The following is a 24188-nucleotide window of genomic DNA, read 5'->3' as shown; positions in this document are numbered from 1 at the left end:
AAAAGAAACTGTGCACATATGAAATTAAAGATTACATAATCGTTAACAGAAAGATAATTTATATTCCTATAGAACAGGTAATAGTTTGGGTTTTACCTGTAGTGGAGATCAGTGACTCCTTGCTTCAAATAGGTGTTAACAGTCCATCGTGCCATCTGTTGCTCTTCACCTTTAATAGTCTTAGCTTTTTATTTAATTAAGCGATACGTTTCCACTCTGGTTTTTAAGCTTATATTTTCTTTTAGTTTAAGTTATTAAACATCTTAGAAAATATTGCAGGCAGGTGTCTTCCACCATTTCTTTGTTTTTAAACTCAGTGTGTTTGATTCTTCAGGCATCTTCAAACAATATGTTTAATTCTGACTCTGAGCTATTACAGCTCTTCTGTGCTGGAGTTTGTTTAGTCTGCCACTTATGGGTCTGTAAATGCACCCAAGGTTTTGATAAGTAACCTTACTAAGAATTTAGCCCTTGAAAATGAAGTTAATTCTGTTATCTCTATTTATTAAAAAAAATAAAAATAAAATTGGTTAGGACAGAGGTGGCTGTATGACTTTTAAAGTCAAAGCAGTTGATGTGTATATTTAACTAAATCAAGGTCAATTGTTTGGTCACTGATTCAGTGTGAACAGGAGTGACAGCCATGAATAGTAATTGATGTGCATTAATGATTTAGTTAACTGATTTATTTTTGCTTCAGTTGCTAATAGAATTGGCAGCTCAGAATTAGGCATATTCAGGAGCTTTGTCTTTCATAAATGTGAGTCTATACATGTCTGAGTATATGTATGTCATCACTGCCTTCCTGACCTCTGTTGGGATCTGATTTTTAATGAGCTGCTCTTCTGTGGAGTTTTTACTTAATTGGAGAAATAAATTAAGCACACAACAAAATGTACTTTGCATATTTAACACAGTTTTTCCCTTATTTAAGCATAGTCCGAAGCTCAGTTTTCTAGGAGGATTACAGTAGTCACTCACTTCTGTAGTCAGCTGGATTGTAAGAAGTTTCTGGCATAAGCCTGAAGCATACAGTGGGTACCAGCTTCCTTAAACCAACAAAGTTATCAAATTTATCCACTAATACTGTCTGCAGAAATAGCGTGGGGTTTGCAGAACAAGCCATGATTCATTAGCTGAGCAAAATGGGAACTTTACACAGTGTTGCGCCTCGTTCTTGCTAGTTCCACACTTTCATGTGCAGCCCTTTCCTAGGCTCCAGTTGCTGCTATCAGTTTTACCAGAACATTTTAAGACAACTGTTGTTTTAATGCTGTTCATCTTTTTAACTCATTTGCATCAGCATGCACTAGCCCTAACTGAAGATTATTAATCTGCTTTGGGGTGTGCTACTTAAGCTCCTCGTTGCTGTCGAGAGCCAAAAATTGACCGCTTTGCTCTTTTCTTTTCTAGGTCCCTGAGCCAGGGCAGCACGAACTCGAACATGCTGGATGTGCAGGGAGGCGCTCACAAGAAGCGGGCCCGGCGCAGCTCACTGCTCAATGCCAAGAAGCTGTACGAGGACGCCCAGATGGCGAGGAAGGTGAAGCAGTACTTGTCCAACCTGAACGTGGAGACAGACGAAGAGAAGATCCAAATTCTGTCACTGCAGTGTGAGCCTGCATATAGCACTCGTAAGTACGGTTATATGTAAGGGTAGATTACCACCAAATTGGTGAAAATGTTGTTCCTTCCCTAGAAAGACCCATTTAAGATCTTTCTCTTCTCCCTTCAAGAAAAATTGCTCTAGGAAATAACTTGTTTGTCAATTCATATCTTAACTAATGTGGTTTCAGCAAGCCAGCATTTATATTCTGATCTTGGTTGAGTTCAGAAAACTTCAATGATTTTTTTTATTTTGACCTTTAGTTCTTAAACTCCGTGTCATTTTAGCAGTCTGGAAGGGAATTCAATAGTACATTAGCTATATTCTTGCCCTGCTGTCCTTGTACAGAATTAGGAAGGATAAAAGTAACGTTTACCATATGAACAGCAAGAAAATGAAAAGAGACAAAATCAATATAAACTGCAATGACTTACAGCTTAGAATAAACAAAGATTGCTGAGAAGCAGAAGTCAAGTCAATATTGACTGATGGGATTGACATGGCTTGACAGTCAAAAATAGAGGACTACAGCAGGACAGTTTTCATAATTTGAAGTCCTGTGCAACTGTCCAACTAAAACTATCATCTGCTCTCTTACACAATGCAGTGACTTCTTATTTCAAATTGAGAAGAGGTAATTTCATTTTATTTTGGTTCTGAGAGATTTTCAAATGCCCCAACCATGGAGTTGTCTCAAAATAGAACAGTAGTAACCTTGCTAATCAAAATAATGTTTCATGCTTGTCTGATGTACAAACACAGCATTTTAAGTCGTTTTGGTCCTCAAATACCATTTTATCTGTGATAAGTTAAGATCATGAATAGATGATGACATCTTGAAGATAAGATTTTAGGTCCTTTCCATTATTCAGTATTAGGAGTACAAATCCCTGTTATTTCCCAAAGTGCCTTCCTAAGCATTTCTTCTTAAATAGCAGTGATATAGGAAAAGGCCATACTTAGTTCCCTTTTTGAAAATGTTAAATTGTGTTTTCACACGGATTTTATGCCTGAGGTCGCAGGAAATCACAGGTAGCTCTGAATAGGAAGATGCAAAGCATCTGTATGCTGATAGAGGTATGCTTCCAGTGCTCTGTTCGGCTGTGTAGGTAATGGAAGATATGTAATGGTGGTTTTATGCACTCTTTTTTTCCCCCTGTAGAAAAAACAAAGCATGCCAGGATGAATTCTTAATAGATGATATATGTGAATACATAACAGGTGGTTGTATTGTGCCCAGGAGACGAATATAAATGTTATGAGGTTATTTTTCAATTCTTTTAAATTAGGCACATATGATTTAAATAAATATTGTTTGAACAGTGCTAGCCATAGACATTTGGAAGTTAAAATCTGGGAATATATATTGACTGTTTTACTCCCAGCAGTTAAGCAAATCAAGTCCTTTTTTTCTTAAGCTTCAAAAAAGGAAAATGAAGGCTAAATGGACTTGCAAATAAATATAGAAGAATGGCATATTATCAAAATATATCATAAATAAAGGAAAAAAAAAGGTTGAGATCATAGTCATAATTTGCAGAGCTAGCAGAAAGAATGGGAAATGAATGCGGAGCACAGGGGAGCATCTCCTTATGGTTTTTGTTCCAGTGGAGCCGGAGCAATATAATGTTCCAGGGGAAGGTGCTCTGCACATGGTGCATTTGCCCACGTTACGTATATAAATTTTAATGGGGTAGATTTGAGTCAGGGATCCTGGTACGTAGTTTTGCAGATGGTTTTTGTGCAGATAACTTTTTCTGCTCATGTTCAGACAAGTAGGAGGTACAGCTGCCCACTCGTATCTCAGAAGTGAAATTCTCCTACCTTTGCTAGCAGGAACAATGAGCAGGGGTTAATCTGCAATCCACACATTTCCAAGGTAATTTAAGGGAAGTCAGATGGTCTTAACTTCTGAGTTTATTAATTGCTGCGTAATTAAGGTAGAAACTGAATCCGTTCCCTGCGTTGCAAATCAATTGTGCCACCTAGTGAACGGTTTGATGCTGGATGCAAAGCAACCTCTCCTTCTCTCTTCTGTGGCATAACATAATTTTGAAAGAGATGTTGCTGTTAAGTTTTTGTGCCCTATGTACAAGCATTTAAAATATGGAATATAATTGTAGTAGAACTAAATAACTTTTTTTTGTTCTAGATAAAGTACTTGTATGACACTTCAAAAAGTTTAGTTTTTTAGTTTATTTTTTTAATGTCATTTTATGCACCTGTCTCTTCAGTGCAACAAGCTAGGAATGTTTGGAATAAAAAACATTTTGAATGTTCAATCTGCTTCGTACCATGGTTGCTTTTGACTGTTTGTACTTAGAATGACTGTAATAATCCTGCCGTTCAAAGTGCAAGATATTTATGTCCAGTTTTTCCATAACAGTGACAAAGAATTTAAGTGAGAGAAGAGGGGCGAAATCCTCCGAAATGTCTCCAGTACCCATGAGATCAATCGGCCAAACCACTAAAGCACATCAGCATCAGCAGAACAGAATGAGTCAAGTTCTTCAGGTTCCAACTGTGAACTTATATCCCAGTAGAAAGAAGGGACTGACAAAGGATCATGTCACATTCAGTGAGTATCTTCAGCTATCTGGAGCTGTTTGTAGCTGGATGGATTATCTGAGACCTCTTTATGCATGTATCTCAGTTAGTCATTCAAGAAAATGACTTAGACTTCTAACTAAAGTGATCTTACTATGTCTCTTGAGCAGGCCAGATGTACAGGATTAAGTCTGTTGCTCTATATTCCCAGATTCTAAGGAGATCTTGCTGCAGCTGAGTAGAATTGCATAGTTTGTTTATTTTCATGACAAATGAAGTATGATACTTCTCAATGAAATCATTGGAACAAGTCAAACACATTTAATATTTTAAGCTCTGGAACACAGTTATAACAACCTTATTGTCAAAAGGAGAAACACTTGTTACTAGTTGTTCCTAGTGAGCATTACATTTCTTTTGTTTCTACATTTACCAGTTGCAAAGCAGTATTATGCATTAAAATGCTTTTGGTGTATTTGCATAACTGTTGGGTCATTTAAAAGGTAAGGTTATTTTAAATGGGTTATTAAATAAAATTAGTTGCAGTTAATAAACGATAGGAAATGATTCTATGATACACTGAGCATCAAAGTTCATTAAAATAGTTTTAGAAAAAAGTCTGTTGCAGCATATGTGTTATAACAGTGGTTGTAGTTACTGTTTATTCTCAATTCTCCTCTTGAAAGCCTGTGCATCTTGATATATTCCAGAAGCTTTTTTGAGAGGTATTTCTTCACTCCCTTATGTTCAGCGTTAATATAACAAACTGAGAAATTTAATGAACTCTTTACCACTGTCCTGTGCAAGATGGCAAAAGATACTGAATTATCAGTTTGCTAAATACTGTGGTAAACTGATTTTGCTAATTGTGCTGTGTTCTGTATAGTGCCTGCAATTACTGATTTAAGAACTCCTGATTCAGATCTTGAATGCTTTTGTTGGCTATGGTGAAAATTGTTTTTAGCGCTGTCCGAACAGTGTCAAGGGCAAGGTTTTCCTCCAAGCTTTGTGCTTTATACAGTTCTTAGTCCTTTGTCAAACCTACAACCAGAGTATCTGTGGGGATGGTTCCAGTTGCGGATGTTTCAACGCATTTCAGTTGAGCAGCTGGCAATAGTAGCATCAGTGGCCATGGCGTGCAGAATTCATCCAAGCATCTGCTCCCGTATTTGTTGAATTCTTCAGTGATTGTTCAATATGATGTTTTTGTGGCCACAGATATTGCTAACTTGAAAAAAGAATAATATGTAGTAAATGATTGCATTGTTGTTGTAGGTACAGGCTCTCCACAGAAGTCATTAAGCTTGTCTGAGGAAGTAAGTACCAAGAAGCAGACAGAAGACACTATGTCTATGGCATCTTCTTTGCACTCCAGCCCACCGGCTTCCCCTCAGGGCTCTCCACGCAAAGGTACGTGTGCTTCATCAGTGCTCACAGTGTGCAGCGTCTGTGTGAGCAGCTTGTGCCAGTGCTCTACAAAAAACAGGGTAACAGTGTGAGGAACATTCTTTGGTAATTACATGTAAGAGAGATGGTAATTAAGTTATTTCATATCAAGAATAGAACCATGCATTCCTGTCAATTAATAATAGACGTTCTTTTCCAATGTGTTTGTGTTTTAGCCTTAAAAGTGACCTAATGTGTAAGGAGTGGAATAATTAATTTCATTAAAATAGCTTAAGTGCTTCTGACAGAATTCCCTATAGGTCTTCGGTGCTTTGACACCCACCAGTGCATCATTCCGGATCTAGGTGACCACTAAGGTTAACGTGATTCGCAGACTTGGGGATTTCCTGAAGACAGCGGGGTTGCACACAAACTGCAGCTGTTGTGACATCTTACATTTTTGCCTAAGGTAGCTGGAATATCGGGTGATTAGCTGGAGCTGGCAATAAAATACTGCTGTAATTCTCCACAACAGATGGTTTTGATAGCTACGAAAGAAGTGCATTCATCCAAATCCCAGGGTTGTTATTCATATTTTTGTTCTTATGCACAGGGCTTTGTATATATCCCTGTCTATCATGATGCCCCAAGAATCCCTTTTTCTGATATCTTCATCTTAAAAGACCTGCATCACTTCATCGTTAGTCAAGCTTGGATGGGAATTCATTTGAAATCTCTTAACACCACTTTCTAGTCAGCCAGTGTGGTCAGTGTTGAACAGTGTAAGGCATTTCTCCATCCCTGCTGCGCTGCTTTTGACTCACTGACAGCCCAGAGCCGCTGGGTTGGCATGGCATGGCATGGTGACTTGCTGCGTCTTCTCACCTGTTGCAGTGTGAGATCGTGCTGGCCCATCCACTTTGGCTGTCACAAGATCTGTTTCCCTTAGGAGAATGTCACTTGTTTTACTTAAACACAGCGTATGTACAAGAGCCGTAACTCCTTGGATTGCCAAACCTGGTTCCACTGAGATTCCACTTCTCTTGTATTTCTCTTATAAACATGTTATGTTTGCTGACTTTCTTTGTAAATAATGTTTTATTTCTTTGGGGATTATTTCATTAATTCAACTTGCTTTTGGCCTATTTTTAGCACTGAATTAATTTGATTAAGGTAATCCGTATCCTGTTGTGTGCGTACTGTTAACGGCTTATTGAACTAAAATTAGGTGCTTCACAGACAGCTGGAAGACATAATTTTAGGCATGAACACAGTTCACTAAATCTTCAATTTAATTTTCTTTTAAGTTGTACCCAAGTCACGTGCAAATAAGACCGAAGAATTATTTTTTAAATCAACGCATTGCTTTTGCTGTTACTTACCGAGATCTGTCTGTGTGCGCTTCATTGTAGTTGGTAACATCCAGAGGTCGGATAACTGCAGTCAGATGAATCTGTCTGGGTCTTCCTCATCCCTCGCCAGTGAAACCAGCAACAAGAACAGCGGACAGCGCAGCTACGGAATAGGTGGGGCTTACTTACAAAAGAAAATTCAGATGATTGTCAAAGCAAGAGGCAGTTCTGACATAAGCGAAAAGGCAGAAAGAAAGGATGAGAGTGAAAAGGCAGAAGCTGAGCGTGAGCGCAGGAGAGAGAAGGGACTGCTGTTTGGAAGACTTAGGGAAAGAAGCTTCTCCAGGGAAAGAACAGCCTTTACTGCAAAAAGGGAAACAGAGCACATTCAAGCCTCAGAAAGCAGCAAAAAACAAAAGGACAGAGACAGTGATGCTCTGAACACAGCAAGTATCTATAGCAACAGCAATCTACTGACATGTGACTGTCTACAGATGGGGCCTAGAAGGAGAAGGAAGACTCTGTGATGTATTTTTAGAAGAAAGACTATGATGTCCATTCCATATCAGATACGCTCATGTAACCCAAGTTATGTTAGCATTATGCAGTTGCATACAGGCTCGTTAAAATATGTTTAATTTTTTAATGTACTTCCGTTCACCTTTTCAAAAATAGAAGGTATTTGTGTCAGTATAACTAATCACCCTTACAGTGTAGTAAAAGAAATAATGTGAAGTTCAGAAAATCAAGGAACAGGTACAGTGAGTTTTGTTGTTTAGTGTTTTGCAAATGCCAGTGAAACAGAAAGTTCTGTAATGTTCTTTACATTTGACTCAAAGTAGTCCTTTGTACTATGTAAAACAGATGATCACTTCCAGCGTTGGTGGGGTTTGTGTATATTTGCATTGGCCACATCTTATTCTGCTAAGTTTTCCAGCCTGGCAAAGATTTGCATTTAGGCTGTTTATGTATGTGTGCCGTTATTTAATGACTCAGCTTTCAGATAGTGCTCATCTGTTTAACAAGGAGGAGACCTTTTGTTCTACAGATCTTTGAGGTACTTGAAGAACAGTGTCTTAAAAGGGACACAGTGAGAACGTTTCTTAACTGTAGTACAGTGGTGTTAATTTTAGAGAGCAAAATAAAGAATATGAGGTATTATTACCAAAGGAAAGGAAACTAAAATTTGACATTAAAAACACTAGTCTTAAATTTTTTGTTATTAATAAGTTTATCAGTTCTCTAGTTGGATAATATTGATGATATTTAATGCTCGTATAGCTCTTACAATTGTACAGCAATAAGTAAGCTTAAACTGTGAAATCTCTCAAACTGTGAGCTGTATGCTCAGTGGCATGTATACCAGTGGCTCTAGATGCCATGTTATACAATCTGTGTTGTTTTTTGTGGACTTGATGGCATCGGTCTTCTGTATTAAGTTGTGTGAACCACTGTCATGGTTTTTAATTGCCTGATCACTTCACATTTTCACCTAATTGATGTGAATATATGACAGTTCAGCTCAAAGGCACAGGTAGGTAAAAATGAAGTGAAAAATTGAGCAATTGGCAGGAAACCGGGTAACACAAAATCCTAATCTGAGGACTATGTCAACTATGTATTGATATGGTCTCCTGTAAAGAAGGCAGGCAATGTTTTGATTAGTTTACATACGCTCATTTAACTATACATGCAGCAGTTGTTGATGCAGTATTTTCAAATAAAGGTTCTAACTTTGTAATTTTATGCACGTAATGTAAGGCATATCGTAGTCTGTTTCTCAGTGAAGGCAGGATAAGGCAGGTTTGTATAACTCGACATGCAGTGGATTTGCTATAGAGAAACTCAGTGGGAACTTTAAGGAAAAAATATTTAAATGCAAACAAAAAACAACAGACAACAAAATAACAAAAAACAACACAATGAAACAGTTATTAATCCAGGACCTGTTGCCCTCAAACAAATGGGAACAACCCACAGCTGTGCACAGGGACAGAGTTATGTGAGGCAAAATATTTTTAAAACAAGCAAAGCAAATGGCTTTACCAGACACCTCCTGAATTTGTTGCCTGACGATACAGCAGGACGAGCTTCAGCAGGGTCAGTCCCTAAACCTGAAGGCCCTCAGAGCGTGGTTGCCCTCAGACCAGCACAGAGGCATTTTGCCAAATTCAGGGCGTTTCAGTTCTATCCTTCATTCTCTGAGGTCATCACAAGATTTAATCAAGTTGTCCATGCTGAGTGCTTTTTCTAATATGGTCTAGGAACAGGTATCCCAATCTGAGTCACCTTAGTTGTGCCAGCAGAAGAGTATACAGGATACCTGTAACCAGAGCCCATGAAGACCCTACTATAGCAGCATTTTTCAGGTCTACTACAGGTACTAGTGGAAAGTATTGCATATATGGGCCTATACACATCATTTGTATTTGAAACAAGTTATTTGAGGGCAAAGCCAAGCAGAAAAAAAGTGTGGTATGTTTTGCTCTGAAACTGGTGAGGTCTTCAGCTGTTTCCCTTCTGCGTGAGGAGTGCTGGTGTCTGGTCCGGCTCCTGCCAAAGTTGTGTTTCCCACTTTTGCTTCCTGATCTGTTAATTCTGGAACGGATAATAAAGCTGAAATGGACCATATGGCTTATCCCTGAGTGCTAATAGCTCACTTTTACCTCAGTCAGCATCTCCTCAGCCTCTGCCAAAATCTTTTTTTGAGTCTCATGACTGTAGGCCAGAGGAAGCTGTGGGAATGCACAGCTTTTATAGTAGGGGACTGAGGGCTTGTAAGATTGGAGAGATCTGATCTATCCACCCACTGTGCATGCTGCAAGTGCTGATCCTGTTGACGTTGGTTTCGCCATATGGTCTGGATGGCTGTGGAGTTGCAGCTAGGTTACCGGGGGCACTCGGCTTGAGTTAATAAATTGCAGTACTAGATGCTGGCAGATGCTGAAAGCTTTAGTACTATAAAAACTTCACTGGACTGATTGCAAGTAGGATTTGGTATTATCTTTAAATATCCATGATACGTGTGTTAATGCTCCACTGACATACCCAGTGAACTCTTTGACGTTCTCCTCTCCTCTCCCGTAGGCTACGCCCTCATACCTTCCACGAAATCCGATAACTTCTCGGACTCCAGTCACAGCGAGATTTCGTCCCGCTCCAGCATCGTGAGCAACTGCTCGGTGGACTCGATGTCGGCAGCGCTGCAGGACGAGAGGGGCCTGTCCCAGTCGCTGACGGTGGTGGACGCCGCGGGGGCGGACAGGAAGGAGCACCCGCAGCCGCTGACGGACTACGGCCAGCCCTGCCCCGGGTGAGACGAGCTGCGTCGGGCTGGACGTGGTCCTGTGGTGTAAGAGAGGGGAGTGAAGGTTTTGGCAGGGTGCAGTTACAAACTCTGAGCTGTTAGAAGACGGAGTGTTGGCTGCTCTGCATGGGAAGTGCACGTTTTCCCATGAAACTTGCGGTATTACGTTCATAAACAACAGCTTGCGCACATCACTGGGGTTCAGGTGGATGTCTCTTGTAGGAAACTGAAAACATATTAAAAGCTAGTCTGATATTTAACAAATCACTTGCTGTGAGGTACCAAGAGAGCAGAACAAGAACAGGATGATACCAACAGTATCTCAGTCAGCAGTACCAGTCACTTAACGTACTCTAATATGATTTTTAAGGATTTTTTATTATTGTACTTTGCATAGGCAGAGTGGAAGCTTGCTGCCACTGTCTTCCTGAGAGTTTGTACATGCGGTGTTGTTACCTTAGTGCAATGAGAATGCATCCTGATGCACCCCTTAAAAATGGAAGCTTTTTGCTTTTGTTTTACTACATTTTAAGCTTTGATCCACAGAATTTAATATGTGGAAATCTCCTTGGGATAGCATGTTCTGTCCTCAGATGTTGCAGATTCAAGTGAATGAGAGATTCTCCTCACATTTCTAGTCTTTACAGGTCATTTTAAAAGCAGTCTAATCCTTTTATAACCGAACACTATAAGGAGCTGTGTGTTGTTTCTGTATAATTGATTTTAATACACCAGCATTCTGCAGAGTTCTCTCCCCTGTGAAGAGACCTCAGTGTATGTTTTGCCAGGGTGATACAGCCTTTAAGAAATTGTTTTGTTTTATCCCGTTGTGCTAAAATGGGCATTAAAAGGTGCGCTTCATAACCTAAAGTAATTCCCTTTTCTACAAGGCATAACAGATGCTGAGTGTAGGCAGAGCTCAGTGTGCTGAGCGAAATGCCCCTTGCACTGGGTCACTGGCACCTTGCCTTCAGGACGTGCAAAGCTGCCTTCAGAACTGAAGTGCAACACCAAGGATGTTGCTGCTTTACAAACTGGGTTCTGTTTGCAAATCAAAGGCAGATTGTTCAAGGTTTGTGGTTGCTCTTCTGTGCTTTAGTTTGAAGGGGTTGTGGAGGTAAGAAAACAGGTTTTATGCTAGAATTTAAAAAATAGAAAAGCAAGGGGGAAAAACAAGTTGTTCACACATATATAAGAAACGTTCTTCTATCTCCCAGTGTGTCAATAAATGGGAGAGGTAAAGTGTTGGATTTTCGTGTTGTGCTTTCCATGCATTTGTTAACATAACCTAAAATAGTTAAGAGACTTGAATAATGTCTAGTGCTTCTAACTTCTTGTTTTCTAAACTTGTGCAAACCGGGCTTTATTTTTTCTTAATTATGTGTTGACAATGACTAGAGCTTCAAGCAGCCATTTTTTAACAAGAAACTTAGTTTTTGAGCTTTCAGAATTTTTTGGCATTCCAGATCCCTTCCACAAGTGTCACTTATGCCCAGTATTTCCAAATGTTACTCAAATAAAACTACCTCACTCTGACTTGCTTTGATCAAAGGTGTTTTTTATTCTGAACCCAAGTATATTATTTTGTTTTTGTTTTACAAGTACAGAGAAAAAGTAGCGGTGTGGAACTACGGTGTAATTACTCCCCTGCTTTCTATCAAGTGCTGTCCTGCTGTAGTTGATAGAGGAAAGCTGCTGTGGACCAGGCTTTTAGGAATCTGGGGTCAAGCCTCTTAGGTGTGTTGCAGACTTGTTCCTTCTTCCAAAGCAGAGCTGCCCTCCCACAGCATGCGCTAATGAGCCAGGAACAAACCAGGAACAACAGTATCTCTTTGCTGGGCTTGCATGTGTCTTCGTCTTGCTGCATACTGTTACAAAACCAGAGATTAGTTGCCTCTAAAACCAGGTAATTGTCTCTGCGTACACCACTGCTGTTTTAAAAGCTAATGACTTTCTGATTCCTGTCGTTTCCAACTGCAGCTGGTCAATCACAAGGCCTGCTCTGATCAGAGGGATGGCTTTCACCTCGTCCATGAGCAACGAGGAGATCTCCCACGACCACATCACAGTAGAGGCAGCAGACAGTGGCCGGGGAAGCTGGACTTCATGCTCAAGTAGCTCTCATGACAACTTCCAGAATATCCCAAACCAGAAGAGCTGGGATCTTCTGAATTCCTACCGCCACACCCAGCTGGACGGACCTATAGCCGAAGTTGATCCCACAAACTGTTACTCAGAGGAGGCTTATTTATATTCCGAAGCCTTTTCCAAAAACAACAGGCAGTCGAAAGCCAGCGTGGAGCACGATCAGTCTCGGCAGAGCTGGGCCTCCTCGAGCTCTCTGTCGGACACGTATGAGACAAACTATGGGACGATTAAACGCAGGGGGCTGGAGAACTCTACGTCAGAGCAGACGGAGGTTTTGGACTCTAAACCAGGCACTGACACAACTTACAAAACTGTTACTTCGAGTACAGAAAAAGGCCTGATAGGTAAGCCAAGCCAAAGGCTTGTGGAAGCTTCTACATCTGTTTTGCATTTTGATATTAAGTTGTTAAGAAATGACATCAGCAGATCTGGGGGCTGGATTGCATGTTAAATTCAGCTTTACATGTGGTTTTAATCAGAACGCTACTCAGAGAGTGTGTTTTCAAACCACCTTCTCTTGCATTAGGAAAATTGAAATAATAAAACAGCACACTTCCCAGTCGCTTTATGGGTCTGCAGGAGAACTGTCCTCGTGAAAATGTCAGACAGTTCCTCTCTGTAGTAAGACCTTTTATTTTTGGGGGTGTTTTTGGAAGCCCTCATCACTGTAGACTTTCCTCTGTTAAAGAGCAATGAGCACAGCTCCTCAAAGAGTCCTTACAATACAGACTTTCCATGATCCTAAGAGAGAAGAGTGTGATTGCTGAGTGGTACAAAGCACCTCCACCTCTGGAGCTGGGGCACGTTTCGTCCACAGGACTTGTGTGCCCAGAGGCTCAAGGGAAAAGCAGATTCACTTCCTACCATTGCTATGTTAAACTGCCATTTATTTGGGTACACAGCTGAGATGTGGCTATGTACAAAAGGAGAAAATATTACAAAATGTCTTTCCAAAATGTGCAGTTTTACCAAGCAAGATGTTCTTCCACTGTCCTAGTGAGTTTAGCTGCCAAACTGCCAAAACAAAGGGAACTGGGTTACAACAAGATAAAACATGGAGTGCAAAGCTCTCTAAACCCTAAGCCAAGAGTGCAGCTGAAATGCAATTTAATTACTGCCTAGATTGCTGGAGGGTTTGTGTTATCAAAGGTAATTGCCTGAACAAACATTGCACACAGGGTGGAGGTCTTGGATTGCATTCCTCCTCCTTGGCTTTGCAAAGAAAGGCAGCGTGGTGGAGCCTTGCAGCAGGCTGGCCCAGAGCTTTCTCCTGTGCATGGACTTTGCTCTTGTCGCCTTTCAAAACTGCTTGTGAGCTGCTGAGCTATCTGAGGGCATGGCATGGCAGCTATTCAGGCCATGCTGTCCTTGCTCACGGCTGTGTCTCTTGGTTTTAACTCCGAATACTGCACCGTGTAGCTTGTCTCCTTGATGCAGTCATAGCGGGCTGGTGAGAAACTCAGCCCTGTGCTCCAGTAGAGCATGCATATACCTGCTTAAACAGAGACCTGATACAGGTGGATATGATTTCTGGTTTGCAAATGCTAATCTGATAGCTATGCATCATCATCCAATATGCCAAAGATACTTTTGCTTTATTTCACCATTTGCTTATTCTGTACAGACAGCTTGTTACTAGAGCCTGTAATGACTGCATGCATTCACAATATTGTAAACAAAACAAGAATCTTCAGTTCGTTTGCTTAATGAGAGCTGGTGTTGAATAGTCCCCCCAAAGAACTGGCACATACGTTCTTGCCTGAAACCCCTGAAACAGAGCTGGAAAGCCACTGCCCACACACTGCTGCCAGAATGTGGTCTTGGCAGAGCAGCAGCCAGCGTGCTGACTGCTTGCATGCCTCTGCGTTGTGCAGCACCCAGCTTTTACTTAGAGTAGACATCAAAATTCCTGCTTCTGCCTCTTAGGTTTCCCTTAACCACTGTGTGGAATTTCACCATAGTTTCTTTATAAAGTGAATTCTCAGAGAAGGTGATCAGCTGCTTTGGAAGGGGTCCGTGATAGACTTAGTTTTGCATCTCCAGTAGGTTTTGCTTAAAAGATGAGGAACATGGACCATAACATTTTTGTTCTAATTGCTTAAATTTAGTTGTAATTATTGAATGATTTTTCTTAGCAGTTCCTAATGTTGTAACAGATTTCCCAAGCAATAATCTAAGCTTCAGCTGATTACATTCTGCACTCCAGTGTTTCACCTGGTGATACCACACATGGAGAAGGAATTTTTTTTGTATTTCTGGGAGCATATAGGCAGCAGGAGAACGTTTGAGAGTCTGTTTTGTTTAAAGATGAAAGACTCCAATTTTTATTTTTTTTTTAAAGGAGGGAATATTTTAATAGGAACAGGAGAGGATTAAGGAGTTGCAGGAAGAAGACTTGCAGCCAGCAATGCAGCTCCTTGTGAAGGGGCTTTGTAATCCCCAGGAGCTGGGGGTGGGTGCCAGACACTACGGACACTTAGTGCTGTGGACTTTAAGTGCTATTAGGATGTTTTATTTTGATAACATTTGTAAAATATCATACAGAGCTTTGCAACAATGCACATTATTCCAACTTTAATTATTACAGCAGACTATTTATTAGCTCTAGGAAACAGATGTAGCTTTCTCCTTTGAAGGAGAATATACCCACTCCTGTCAGTACTATTTCCAGACCAAAGAGGGGCTTGCTAGGAGGACCAGCCACTCCCCATCCCTCCAGGGGGAGCAAAGCCTCCTTCACCTCCCATTTATTTCGTAGGGACCCAGTCCAATGCTAGATACCTGAAAATGGTTTCTGCGAACCAGTAGCATAAATCTCTGCCTCTACCCACATATATTAGTTAAAACTCATGCTACATGAATTCAGTTTTGTTTATTTTACTATAATCCAAGCATGAAGGTAAAAGCCATGAGGTATAAACCAACTCGTTCCTGTTACTAACACCCAGAATCTCACATATCCCCAACACACAAAGTACAGCTTTATTTCCATTCTTTCACTTTGTTGTAAGATAAGAAAATATTACAGTTGATGAAATAATTGAAACTAAAGAACGCGAGCTGATTTAAATGCATCCATAAGAAGAATGCAAATGCACCGAACTAACAGATTTTTAAATTATCCTACCTTTGAAACTATCCTGTTGCAACACGCACATGGAAAAAGCCTAATTTAACATGCATATGAGCCCCTAAACTGGGGGTGGGTGGGAGGGGAGGTAATTTACTAAGTTAAGTTTTTGTTGTTCAGAGCCAGTGGGATCTGAACGAGCAGTGAATGGGGAAGGAAGGTAGAAGATGAATTATGTGGGATGGACATTACAATTAAATACCATTGTTGGTAGTCTGTCTGACTGCAAAAGGTATAACGGAGCCTTTCCAAAGGCTTTTGTTTCCATGACTATTCCTGGTTATTCATCACTTGTAAATAGAGAACTTAATTTAAGATATAGGTTAAAATAATTTATAGTATGTATATGATAAGCCATTATTTCCAGCTAGAAAATTCAAACTAATGAATGCAGACTGTATAGAGTGCCTCATAGGAGGAGTTTCACATGATTCTATTTTCTCTCTTCCTATAGCACAGCTGATTTGATAGCTTATTACACATCAGTTAATACACTGATATTTTATCATAATGAATTTCTGTTAAGCCGCTGACCTGGCTTTTGGTTGAAGTCAACCTGCACTCCTAACTACCAGCTACTAGCGTGCTGTGCAAAATAACTTTGGGCTACTTGCCTTAATTTCATATGTTTCAGTTTCTCAGCCTGTGAAAGGGTTACAGCAGGCTGTAGTACTGTCAGGCTGGCTCTCCCTTCGCACCTTAAAGCTCTTCAGCACCCTGTGGAGGAGCGGTGCTGCAGGAGCAGGGAGCAGGAGGAGCGCTGTAACTGCAGGCTGCATGCAGAGGTGGTTACAGCCCTGCTCTGCCCTGCTGGCATCCTGCCTGATGAGCTCCCTGGTTCTGTTCTGACTTCTCGAAATAAGTACAAAGCGTAAATGAAAGCATCAATATCTGCTGCTGTCGTTATAACTAGTGTTTCTGCATTTGCGTTTTGTTATCAGTTTCTGTTTTGCCATTGTAACATTTCATGATTTTTTAATGTTTTGTTTGCTTTGTTTTCTCCTTTAACATTTCCATTGCTTATTTCTCGTGCCAGTGTACTGTGTCACCTCACCTAAGAAGGACGATAGGTATAGGGAGCCTCCGCCCACCCCTCCGGGATATATGGGGATTTCTTTAGCGGACATAAAGGAAGGATCGCCCCACCACCCACACCTAAAACCTCCCGACTATAGTGTGGCAGTGCAGAGGTCAAAGATGCTGCCCAGTGACCTCTCTAGACTTTCATCAGCATCTCTCAGTAGCGAACCGGTGGCCTGTATTTCATCGAAGATGCCTCAGTGGCATAGTCGGCAGCCGTCCAACCCTAAACTAGCAGATATGACTGACGCAGATAGTGAAGAGGATGGTAGGTGCAACATCTGGCTCGGTAGATGTTAAGTGAACCGCCGTGTAAATCTGGTCTGTGTGTACCTCACGATGATGTTCTGGGCTTTCTCGTAGCTGTTCTTTGAGACTGAATCTTTATCGATCTCTAAATATACAAATATGTTTGTATGTGTGTATATGCATGCATATATGTGGTGGGTATGTATCTGTGTGTATATACACACATGTTTAAAAAAAAAATCTTCCATTTAGGAAAAACATCTCGACACCAAACAATTGATATATATGAGACCTTCCAAATCCAAATGAGATGCTTAAGAACATGTAGATGTTCTTTTTTTCTTTAAAATGTGTTTCCTTTTAGTGGTGGTGATGACTTTAAGGGACACTGTCAGGCTATAAATTGCATGCAGACAAGCTCCAACCTGCCTAGGTTAAATAATTGATGTCCCACTGTTTTAGGATGGCACTGGGATGGTGACCCAAATCGATTCTTTTGAATTCAGATTTGATTGTGTTTTGTACGATTCTCAACTTGTGTCTCCTTTGTATTCTAACATGCTGGCACTAAGCTGCATTAATCCTCAACAGCAATTTCTGGAGAGTGAGTTTAAAATCATTGCAGAAAATAGCAGTATTTTTTTTTTTTTTTCTGAAAAGTGTATTTAACAAAACCTGACTACAGCACACCTTGGCCTGCCAGTGTCTCTTCTGGTTGAAGTCTCCCCGATCTTGTTTGAAGCAAGAGCTGATGCTACCAAGCACAGCGTTTATCTTGTGATCAAAATGCAAGAGATTCTTAAGCCTGCTCTCATACTGTGTCAAAACCAACTTGAAGTGAGAGGAATTACCACCTAATTGTTTATCTGCTGATTTGCTTTTAATACTTACGCACTGATGTGATCTCTCTGCACCCTTTCTAATGAACTAATTTTTTATTAGGATGTTGCGGTCGTTTCTTTCAACCTGACTCAAAATGAGCATGGAATCTAGATTAAAACAATTTCTGATGCAAAATAGTCCTATCTTGGCCCTCCATAACATGTAAACAGTGTTTAACATATATATTATTACTGCAATTCACATTTAGGGTAAAACTTTTTAAATTGCCCAGCATCAATTCGGTCGTGATATTAAATGTTTTTGATGTAAAAATGAGGAAGTAATTGCTTCAAACATTGTAATCCAAACTTTTCTAAACTAAATTTAACCATGCACTTTTAGATGCACTTCTCTTACTGTTTTTAAAGTGTCTGGTTAATTTTACTTGGAAAGCCTTTACAGTGATCACTGCATGTTGGGAAATAGTGTACTGGCTTTTCTCCCAAAGTCAGTAGCTTTGGGGATATTGGGGGTTGCATGCTAATATTTTTTGGAGGATATGGGATTTTCTGTTTTGTAATACATATTTATTACGTGACTAATCCCTCAGATTGCTTGAGGATTTGTTAAATGGCGATACTTCATGTGTTGTGGTCACTTGTTAAGGCAGCAAAAGCATCGCGGTGAAGCAGTGAAGTCTTAACAGAACCGCTCTAGTCAGATAACCGGGGATGTTCTGTTCTGTCTGCAGCCAAGGCAGGGGGCCGATGGAATAATTGGCTGTTTTTTCTTCTTTTGCAGAAGATGAACAAGTATCAGCAGTCTAACCATCGGGCTATCTCTGTAAACCACTTCAGAACACGAGGGACGTGGGAAGAAGGACCACGCGACTCTGTTAGCGAACGCTAACACCTTGCTGCTGCTAACCTCAGTCATTGTGTTTGCCTCTGTCACGGACAAGATCAAACTGGTCGGGTCATGGATCTCGACCTTCCTTCAGTCTACCACAGCCTACAAAACTCTTTCTGCCTGTGAAAACAGCAAACCATTTTCAAGGAGCGTGCTGACTACCTGGGTACTGACGTTGGTATCCTGAGATGGACCAGGCTTCGTGCGCTGGGGAGGACTGGTTGTCACGGCCACTTGAAAATTGGAAGCGTTCTTCTGTATGATACCATATAATCCTTGGTAGTTTTCCATTGTCATTATTTTCTACGCGACCATTACATAAATCGGAGAGTGTTATTTTATGAACTTAAAAAAAAAAAAAAAAAAAAGAAAAAAAATCAAAGTTTCAGCAAAATGGAAGGACATTACTGCAGTATCTGAAAATAATTTATTAATTTAAATTTTTTTGATGGGAATTTCCTTCGTGTTGGGAGTGCTCTGGTTGGCTAATACAGAGATTAAATCAATGTGGTAGTAAATTAGCTAAAGGTAAACCACTGTGCTCTCAAAATAAACACGGAGAACTAGAGGCCTACCAAAGGGGACATTATCAGGTGCAGAAATCCGTAGGTTTTAGAATGGTTTGGGGTATGTACTAAATGTAAATACAGCTAAAGCCTTGCAAAGTGCGTGTCAGCCATGGGAGCACTGCCATCTGCTGGTCCTGCCTGCAACGAACACAACAAAACCCCTCAGCCCTTCAAGTATTTGGGGGAAATTTTTAGCTGCCCGCCAACTAAGGAAATAGTTGGCATTCCCCTCCCTTATTTAAATAATCTTTTTGAAATGTGGAAGCTTTAGCTCACAGGGAGCTATTAGGTGAGTCTGAAGCTTTTCCAAGAGCTTTAACCAGGTTTTGCCCTGCAGAGTTCAGCATATAAAGTGTGCTGCTGTAATCCAAGACTGAATTGTTTGTTGTGGGTTTTAAGATCATCCCACGTGTTCTGGCCTTTTACCAGAGTGGCAGAGGATTTAGGTGCAAAGGTTCTCTTCCTCCTCCCCCCCCCCCAGTCACGTTAAAATTTGTGAAACTGAACGTTAAATGGCATAGTGCTCAGATGCGAGTATAATGCCTTTTATGATGGGCTGTGTTCATCAGGAGAATAGAGATGATCTCAAAGCATATTGTTTAAAAACTTAGCTAAAAATCTTGGTGGCGCTGATGTTGATGAGATTTGACTTACATACCGCCAGTATTAACGCGCAGTCCTCTAGTTTGACTATGGTCGAGTAAATTGCTTCTTTGATTTTGCTTAGCCAACCAGAGTGCACAGGGGTAAAACTGGAAATACCTGCATTTTCTTTCTTTCTTCGAGCACATGATGCCCCATTCTAGTGTTAAATTGGACATGAATGTGTGAATAATATATATTTAAACATTTAATTGTAAATCTTTGTTGTGATGTTTACAGCCTAAGCTAGAAAGAAGATGTTTGTCATTTTTACAGTGCCTCAAAAATTATTTCTATATCCATAGTTGTGAAGAGCTTTAAGATTTTTTTTGTGTGTGTGCAGGGGGGTGCAAGGTGAATGCAACATTTTCAGAAAACGACACAAGTACCAAAAACAACCCAAAGCCTTTGATGTGCTTTCCCCATAGCAACTTGGGACTGATACTACCAGGTGAATGTGCATGACCACGCCTGTGTCTGCGCCCGTAACTGTGCCAGACGGAATATTGCCGTGGGGCTGGAGGTTTCCCCCCGTGGTTGTTCTTCTGGAGACGTCGGGCAGTCAGGAACAGCAGCGCCGAGGAAGGGATGCCTAACGCACAGCTGCGTGGTTGGCTGTGTTAGCTTTTGGCACAAGCATCTGAGGAGCAAGTCGTTGGAAAACGATATTAAAAATTAGTTGAGGTATATCATAATAAAACGCATTTTGCTTTTTCGAGGCCTTAATGAATATAATGAACCTGCACAGGCCTTAATGAATAAGAATTAATGTAAGTGTCAAAGCAATGCAGGGCAGAGTGATTATTTTCAGCACATATAACGTTGATAATGTAACTGTTAAATTGATATTTTGTGGGATATAAATCCAAGTCCTAGCAATCCCACTGCAAGCTGTAGTTGCTTGTTAACTTCTCCGTGGAGTGCGCAATATGCTTCGTGTTTCATCCGAAATCACGCGTCGTGTGCCAGGTGAATTGACTCATGCGGTTTCCATGACCTCGGATGTTGAGCTGCCGTTTATTTCAGCCTGTTGAACAAAAGTTCAGGGGATAAAGGGCTGTGGTCCAAGCGGCTTCCCTTTCCCCAGAGAGCCTGGCAGTGCTCTCTGCGACGCTGCGGGGAGCTCCTGGTCCTCGGCGGGAGCGGGGCCGGGGCCGCCTCTGGCAGCCAGCGAGAGCAGGTGAATAAATCACCCATTGAACCTTGGTGTTTGCACATCAACAGCCTCAGTCTGTTCTGCGGGACTTTTCAGGATGCTGGAAAGTTCTTAAAGTGAGTGAAATTCTTGCTAATCATATTTTCCTAATATCCAATACAGCTAGTGTAAATAAGTCATGCTTAAACTATTGACAAATGAGCTCCTACTTCTGCTTCTCCTGACTTGCACAGTGTGGCTTGCTTCTGCTTGTCCTTGCTGTGAGTTTTTTTCGTTTGTTTGTTTTAAAATCAACCGATCACATTGATCGGGGCCGATAGCCAAATGTAGTGTGTCTGGTATGGATTTGAAGAGACATTATCCCTTTTTTTTTTTTTTTTCGTAACTAAAATGGAAATAAGACCGTGGTCAGGACCTGTTGTATACTGCTTTATTCAAGTGATGTCTTCTGGGTCGCAGACTCCTGGCTTAGTACCTTTGCCAGCTTCCTTTAAGCCCTGCCCTGACTTCAGATGATCAGCTGAAATGCCGACTGTCACCTTCTTCCACTGCCAGACCTCCGTTTGCTTGCTCTTCTGCTGTTTGGTTGCTCGTGGCTTGTGGGTGAAAGACTTATTTCAGCTATTTGTGATTTGAACATACAGTATTACATTATGCTTTATAAATCTTAATCTTCCAAGCAAATCACAGAAAGTGCAAAGCAATTTTGAAAACTTTAATTGGCCTCTGCAGGTGCAGAAAGGGGAAAATCAGATAACCGAGCCCCTGAGCGCAGGTGACATCCCCCATGGATACAAAGCGTGGGATGGAAATGTGCAGGTATTTGCAGTGCTCATCTCTGCAGCGTGCACATTTGGGACAGGGTGGGCTCAGGGCTGGCTGCGTGCTGCTTCCCAGCTCGTTTGGCTCGTCAGTGCCCAGATTTGTAGCCCAGAGGAGCGGCGCTGTGCTGGGAGGCGTTTAGACAGCGAGGCCCCGGTGGTTGCCCAGGGTGTCCCCAAGGGGGTCCCTTTCCCCAGGGGCTGAGCCTGTCATCTCCCGAGTCACTTGATTGCAGGCAACAGTGGAAACGTGAAACTGGCATTTAAGTTTTTATAAAACATTTGATTTTATTTTTTTTCAAGAATAAGCTTCCCACTGCCTTTGCAAAAACAGAAGAAAAAAGGGATACTCTCTCTTTAGAAAAGCTTTACACATTATATTTTAGGATGCTTGTATAGAGGGCAATCTACCTTGAATTCCCAATCCCGCCTTTGCTTACATTGTGCTTTTTATTGTTTTATCTTTATTTTTGATATACCTGGAATGCAGTTTAGCTTGGTATTAATTAAATTCTAAATATGTGAGCATATTGGCAAAACTGCACAGATGTAATGATATTCCAATAGCAATTGTACTGCACAAGTCAGTGATTGTAAAGTATTCTGTAACAAGCAATGTTTGTCTCCTATTTTTTGATACCTCTTACACTTATGTCTTTTAGAAAGACAGTGCCTCTGTATGCTTTTTGTATTTTTACTGAGTGATTGTAAATATTTGTTATATTTTTGGTTAAGAGAATGTTTAAAAGTACTGTTTATTATCCAATCTATTAATATGTTGGAATCAATAAACAATCTACATACATTAAGAGTTTCCAGCAGGTCTTTTTTGGGAGCTGATAATGCAGAGCCATGAAGCACCTGGGGAGCATCACTTGCCCTGGGCTCGCCGAGGAGCAGCCACCACAGGATTTTGTCCTCCAGTGAGTGCTGGCCCCCAGGTTTTGGCTCTGCCTCCCCATTCTCAAAGTGTGCATGGGGGCAGTGGCTGGAAGCTCACCCCATGTACATGGGGCTGTGCCTGGCAGTGCCAGCGTCCCCTCCTGTCCCATGGGAGCACAGGTGGGATGCCACAGGAGGGACATTTTGGGGATTTTGGAGCTCTGCAGCCCTGGTAAGAGGTTCTGCTCACAGGGCTGGGTCTCACATCCCTCCTTTTTCCCCGGACCCCCTGCTGCCACCCTGTCAAGCCCCAAATGATGGGCGCAGCGCAAAGCCTGGTGCAGAACCCTATGGGTCTACACAGCTCGCCTTGCAAACAGTTACACGAGCAGAATAAAAAGGTGTGGGCAGTGAAAAGGGGGGTTGGAAGCACAGAGATGAAAATACATTTCCCCCCTGAGCTGCTGGGGGTTCCCAGCCCAGCTCCCTCTGCAGCAGCTGGGTTTCCTCCCTACTTGCCCCCACAAGCCTTTACCCTGTAATTCCCATCCCATCCCATCCCTCTGTCCTCCTGTATCTCCCCATCCCATCCCTCTGTCCTCCAGCCGTGGGCACAGCACAGCTCGAAGCTCTCTTCCCGCGGGGCGGTGCAGCAGGAACATGAGCAAGCTCTTAGGGAAATCTGCAAAGGCAGCAGGTAGCACTCAGGTTTTATTGGAAAGCCTAATGCCATTACAGCCACGCTGAATGAGCAATTCATTTCGTAAAATCAAATTAAGACGCAGCAGTTTCATTAGTGAGTGCTCCTGTTTAATGAGTTATTTTGATTTCGCATTTTTCTTCTTTCTTTTAGTAGCTCTGAAAGAAAAAAGCAAGCCCTGGTGTTGTTGCCTGTTTGTCTAGAATCGCTTTGACCAGGTACGGTGGCAGAAGCAGAGGTGGGACAGCAAAAGGGATCCCGACCTGGGGCCTGATCCCTCTCCTGCCTCCTTCCGAGCCCAACACACAGCACGTGCTGTGCTGCATCTCTCGCCCCATCCTCACCATTCCCTTTCCAGGTCTTTCTATTAGATCTGCCCGACCCCAAGCACCTGCCGGAGCAGTGAGTAACTTCTTGCATTGATGGAGCTTTGCCTTTCATCTGCTCCAGGCCTCCAGATCACCTGAAATAACAGCCACTGCCTCAAGCAGCTGCTGAGCGAAACTTGAGTTTCATTCCCCAAGTGTCTTCAGTCGATGTATTTTCTAGTTTTCTGCTGGAGCACAACTATCAGTCCAATTTTACTGGGAAGAATTAGTAACTGCTTGTTACTTTGCAATAATGTCACGTATCATGTGCTTAAGGAAAAGCCAAGAATTGTCCCTCCAAAGTCAATATGAAAAGAGATTAATCCCCGCTCATAGCACAAACGACGGCTCATTTGGCAGATGCTGCCTCCACGCAAACTGTTTTCTGTTTGCTTAAAGGAAGAAATTCCAATAAGGAAAGGAACATGGCTGGGGTAGGCCAGGCCAGGCTTGGTCAGAGATTTTTAGCTCTTTGCCATTTAGTAAGGGAGAGAAATGTGCCAGAGTGGCAGTG

The 24188-nt window shown here is 41.6% G+C and overlaps 1 protein-coding gene across 8 annotated transcripts in view; it reads left to right on the top strand.

The window, feature by feature from the left end:
* RAPGEF6 (Rap guanine nucleotide exchange factor 6) overlaps positions 1 to 22533 on the top strand; it is a 123505-nt gene extending 100972 nt beyond the window's left edge. For 7 of the 8 annotated variants that reach the window (XM_082771952.1, XM_082771953.1, XM_082771954.1 and 4 more), the window contains 8 exons: positions 1414 to 1634; positions 3993 to 4184; positions 5429 to 5563; positions 6952 to 7065; positions 9979 to 10204; positions 12179 to 12690; positions 16513 to 16824; positions 18429 to 22533. In XM_082771952.1, the coding sequence (XP_082628078.1) occupies positions 1414 to 1634; positions 3993 to 4184; positions 5429 to 5563; positions 6952 to 7065; positions 9979 to 10204; positions 12179 to 12690; positions 16513 to 16824; positions 18429 to 18454 (1738 nt within the window). In that variant the 3' untranslated portion in view covers positions 18455 to 22533. The remainder of the gene's footprint in view (positions 1 to 1413; positions 1635 to 3992; positions 4185 to 5428; positions 5564 to 6951; positions 7066 to 9978; positions 10205 to 12178; positions 12691 to 16512; positions 16825 to 18428) is intronic. The other variant, XM_082771956.1, reaches the window with a different exon arrangement.
* The last annotated feature ends 1655 nt before the right edge of the window (positions 22534 to 24188 follow it).

Source organism: Aythya marila (genome assembly GCF_965140915.1).
Source record: "Aythya marila genome assembly, chromosome: 14".
Taxonomy (NCBI): Eukaryota; Metazoa; Chordata; class Aves; order Anseriformes; family Anatidae; genus Aythya; species Aythya marila.
Note: the sequence above shows the minus strand (reverse complement) of the source record. Positions and strands in the feature narration are given on the sequence as shown.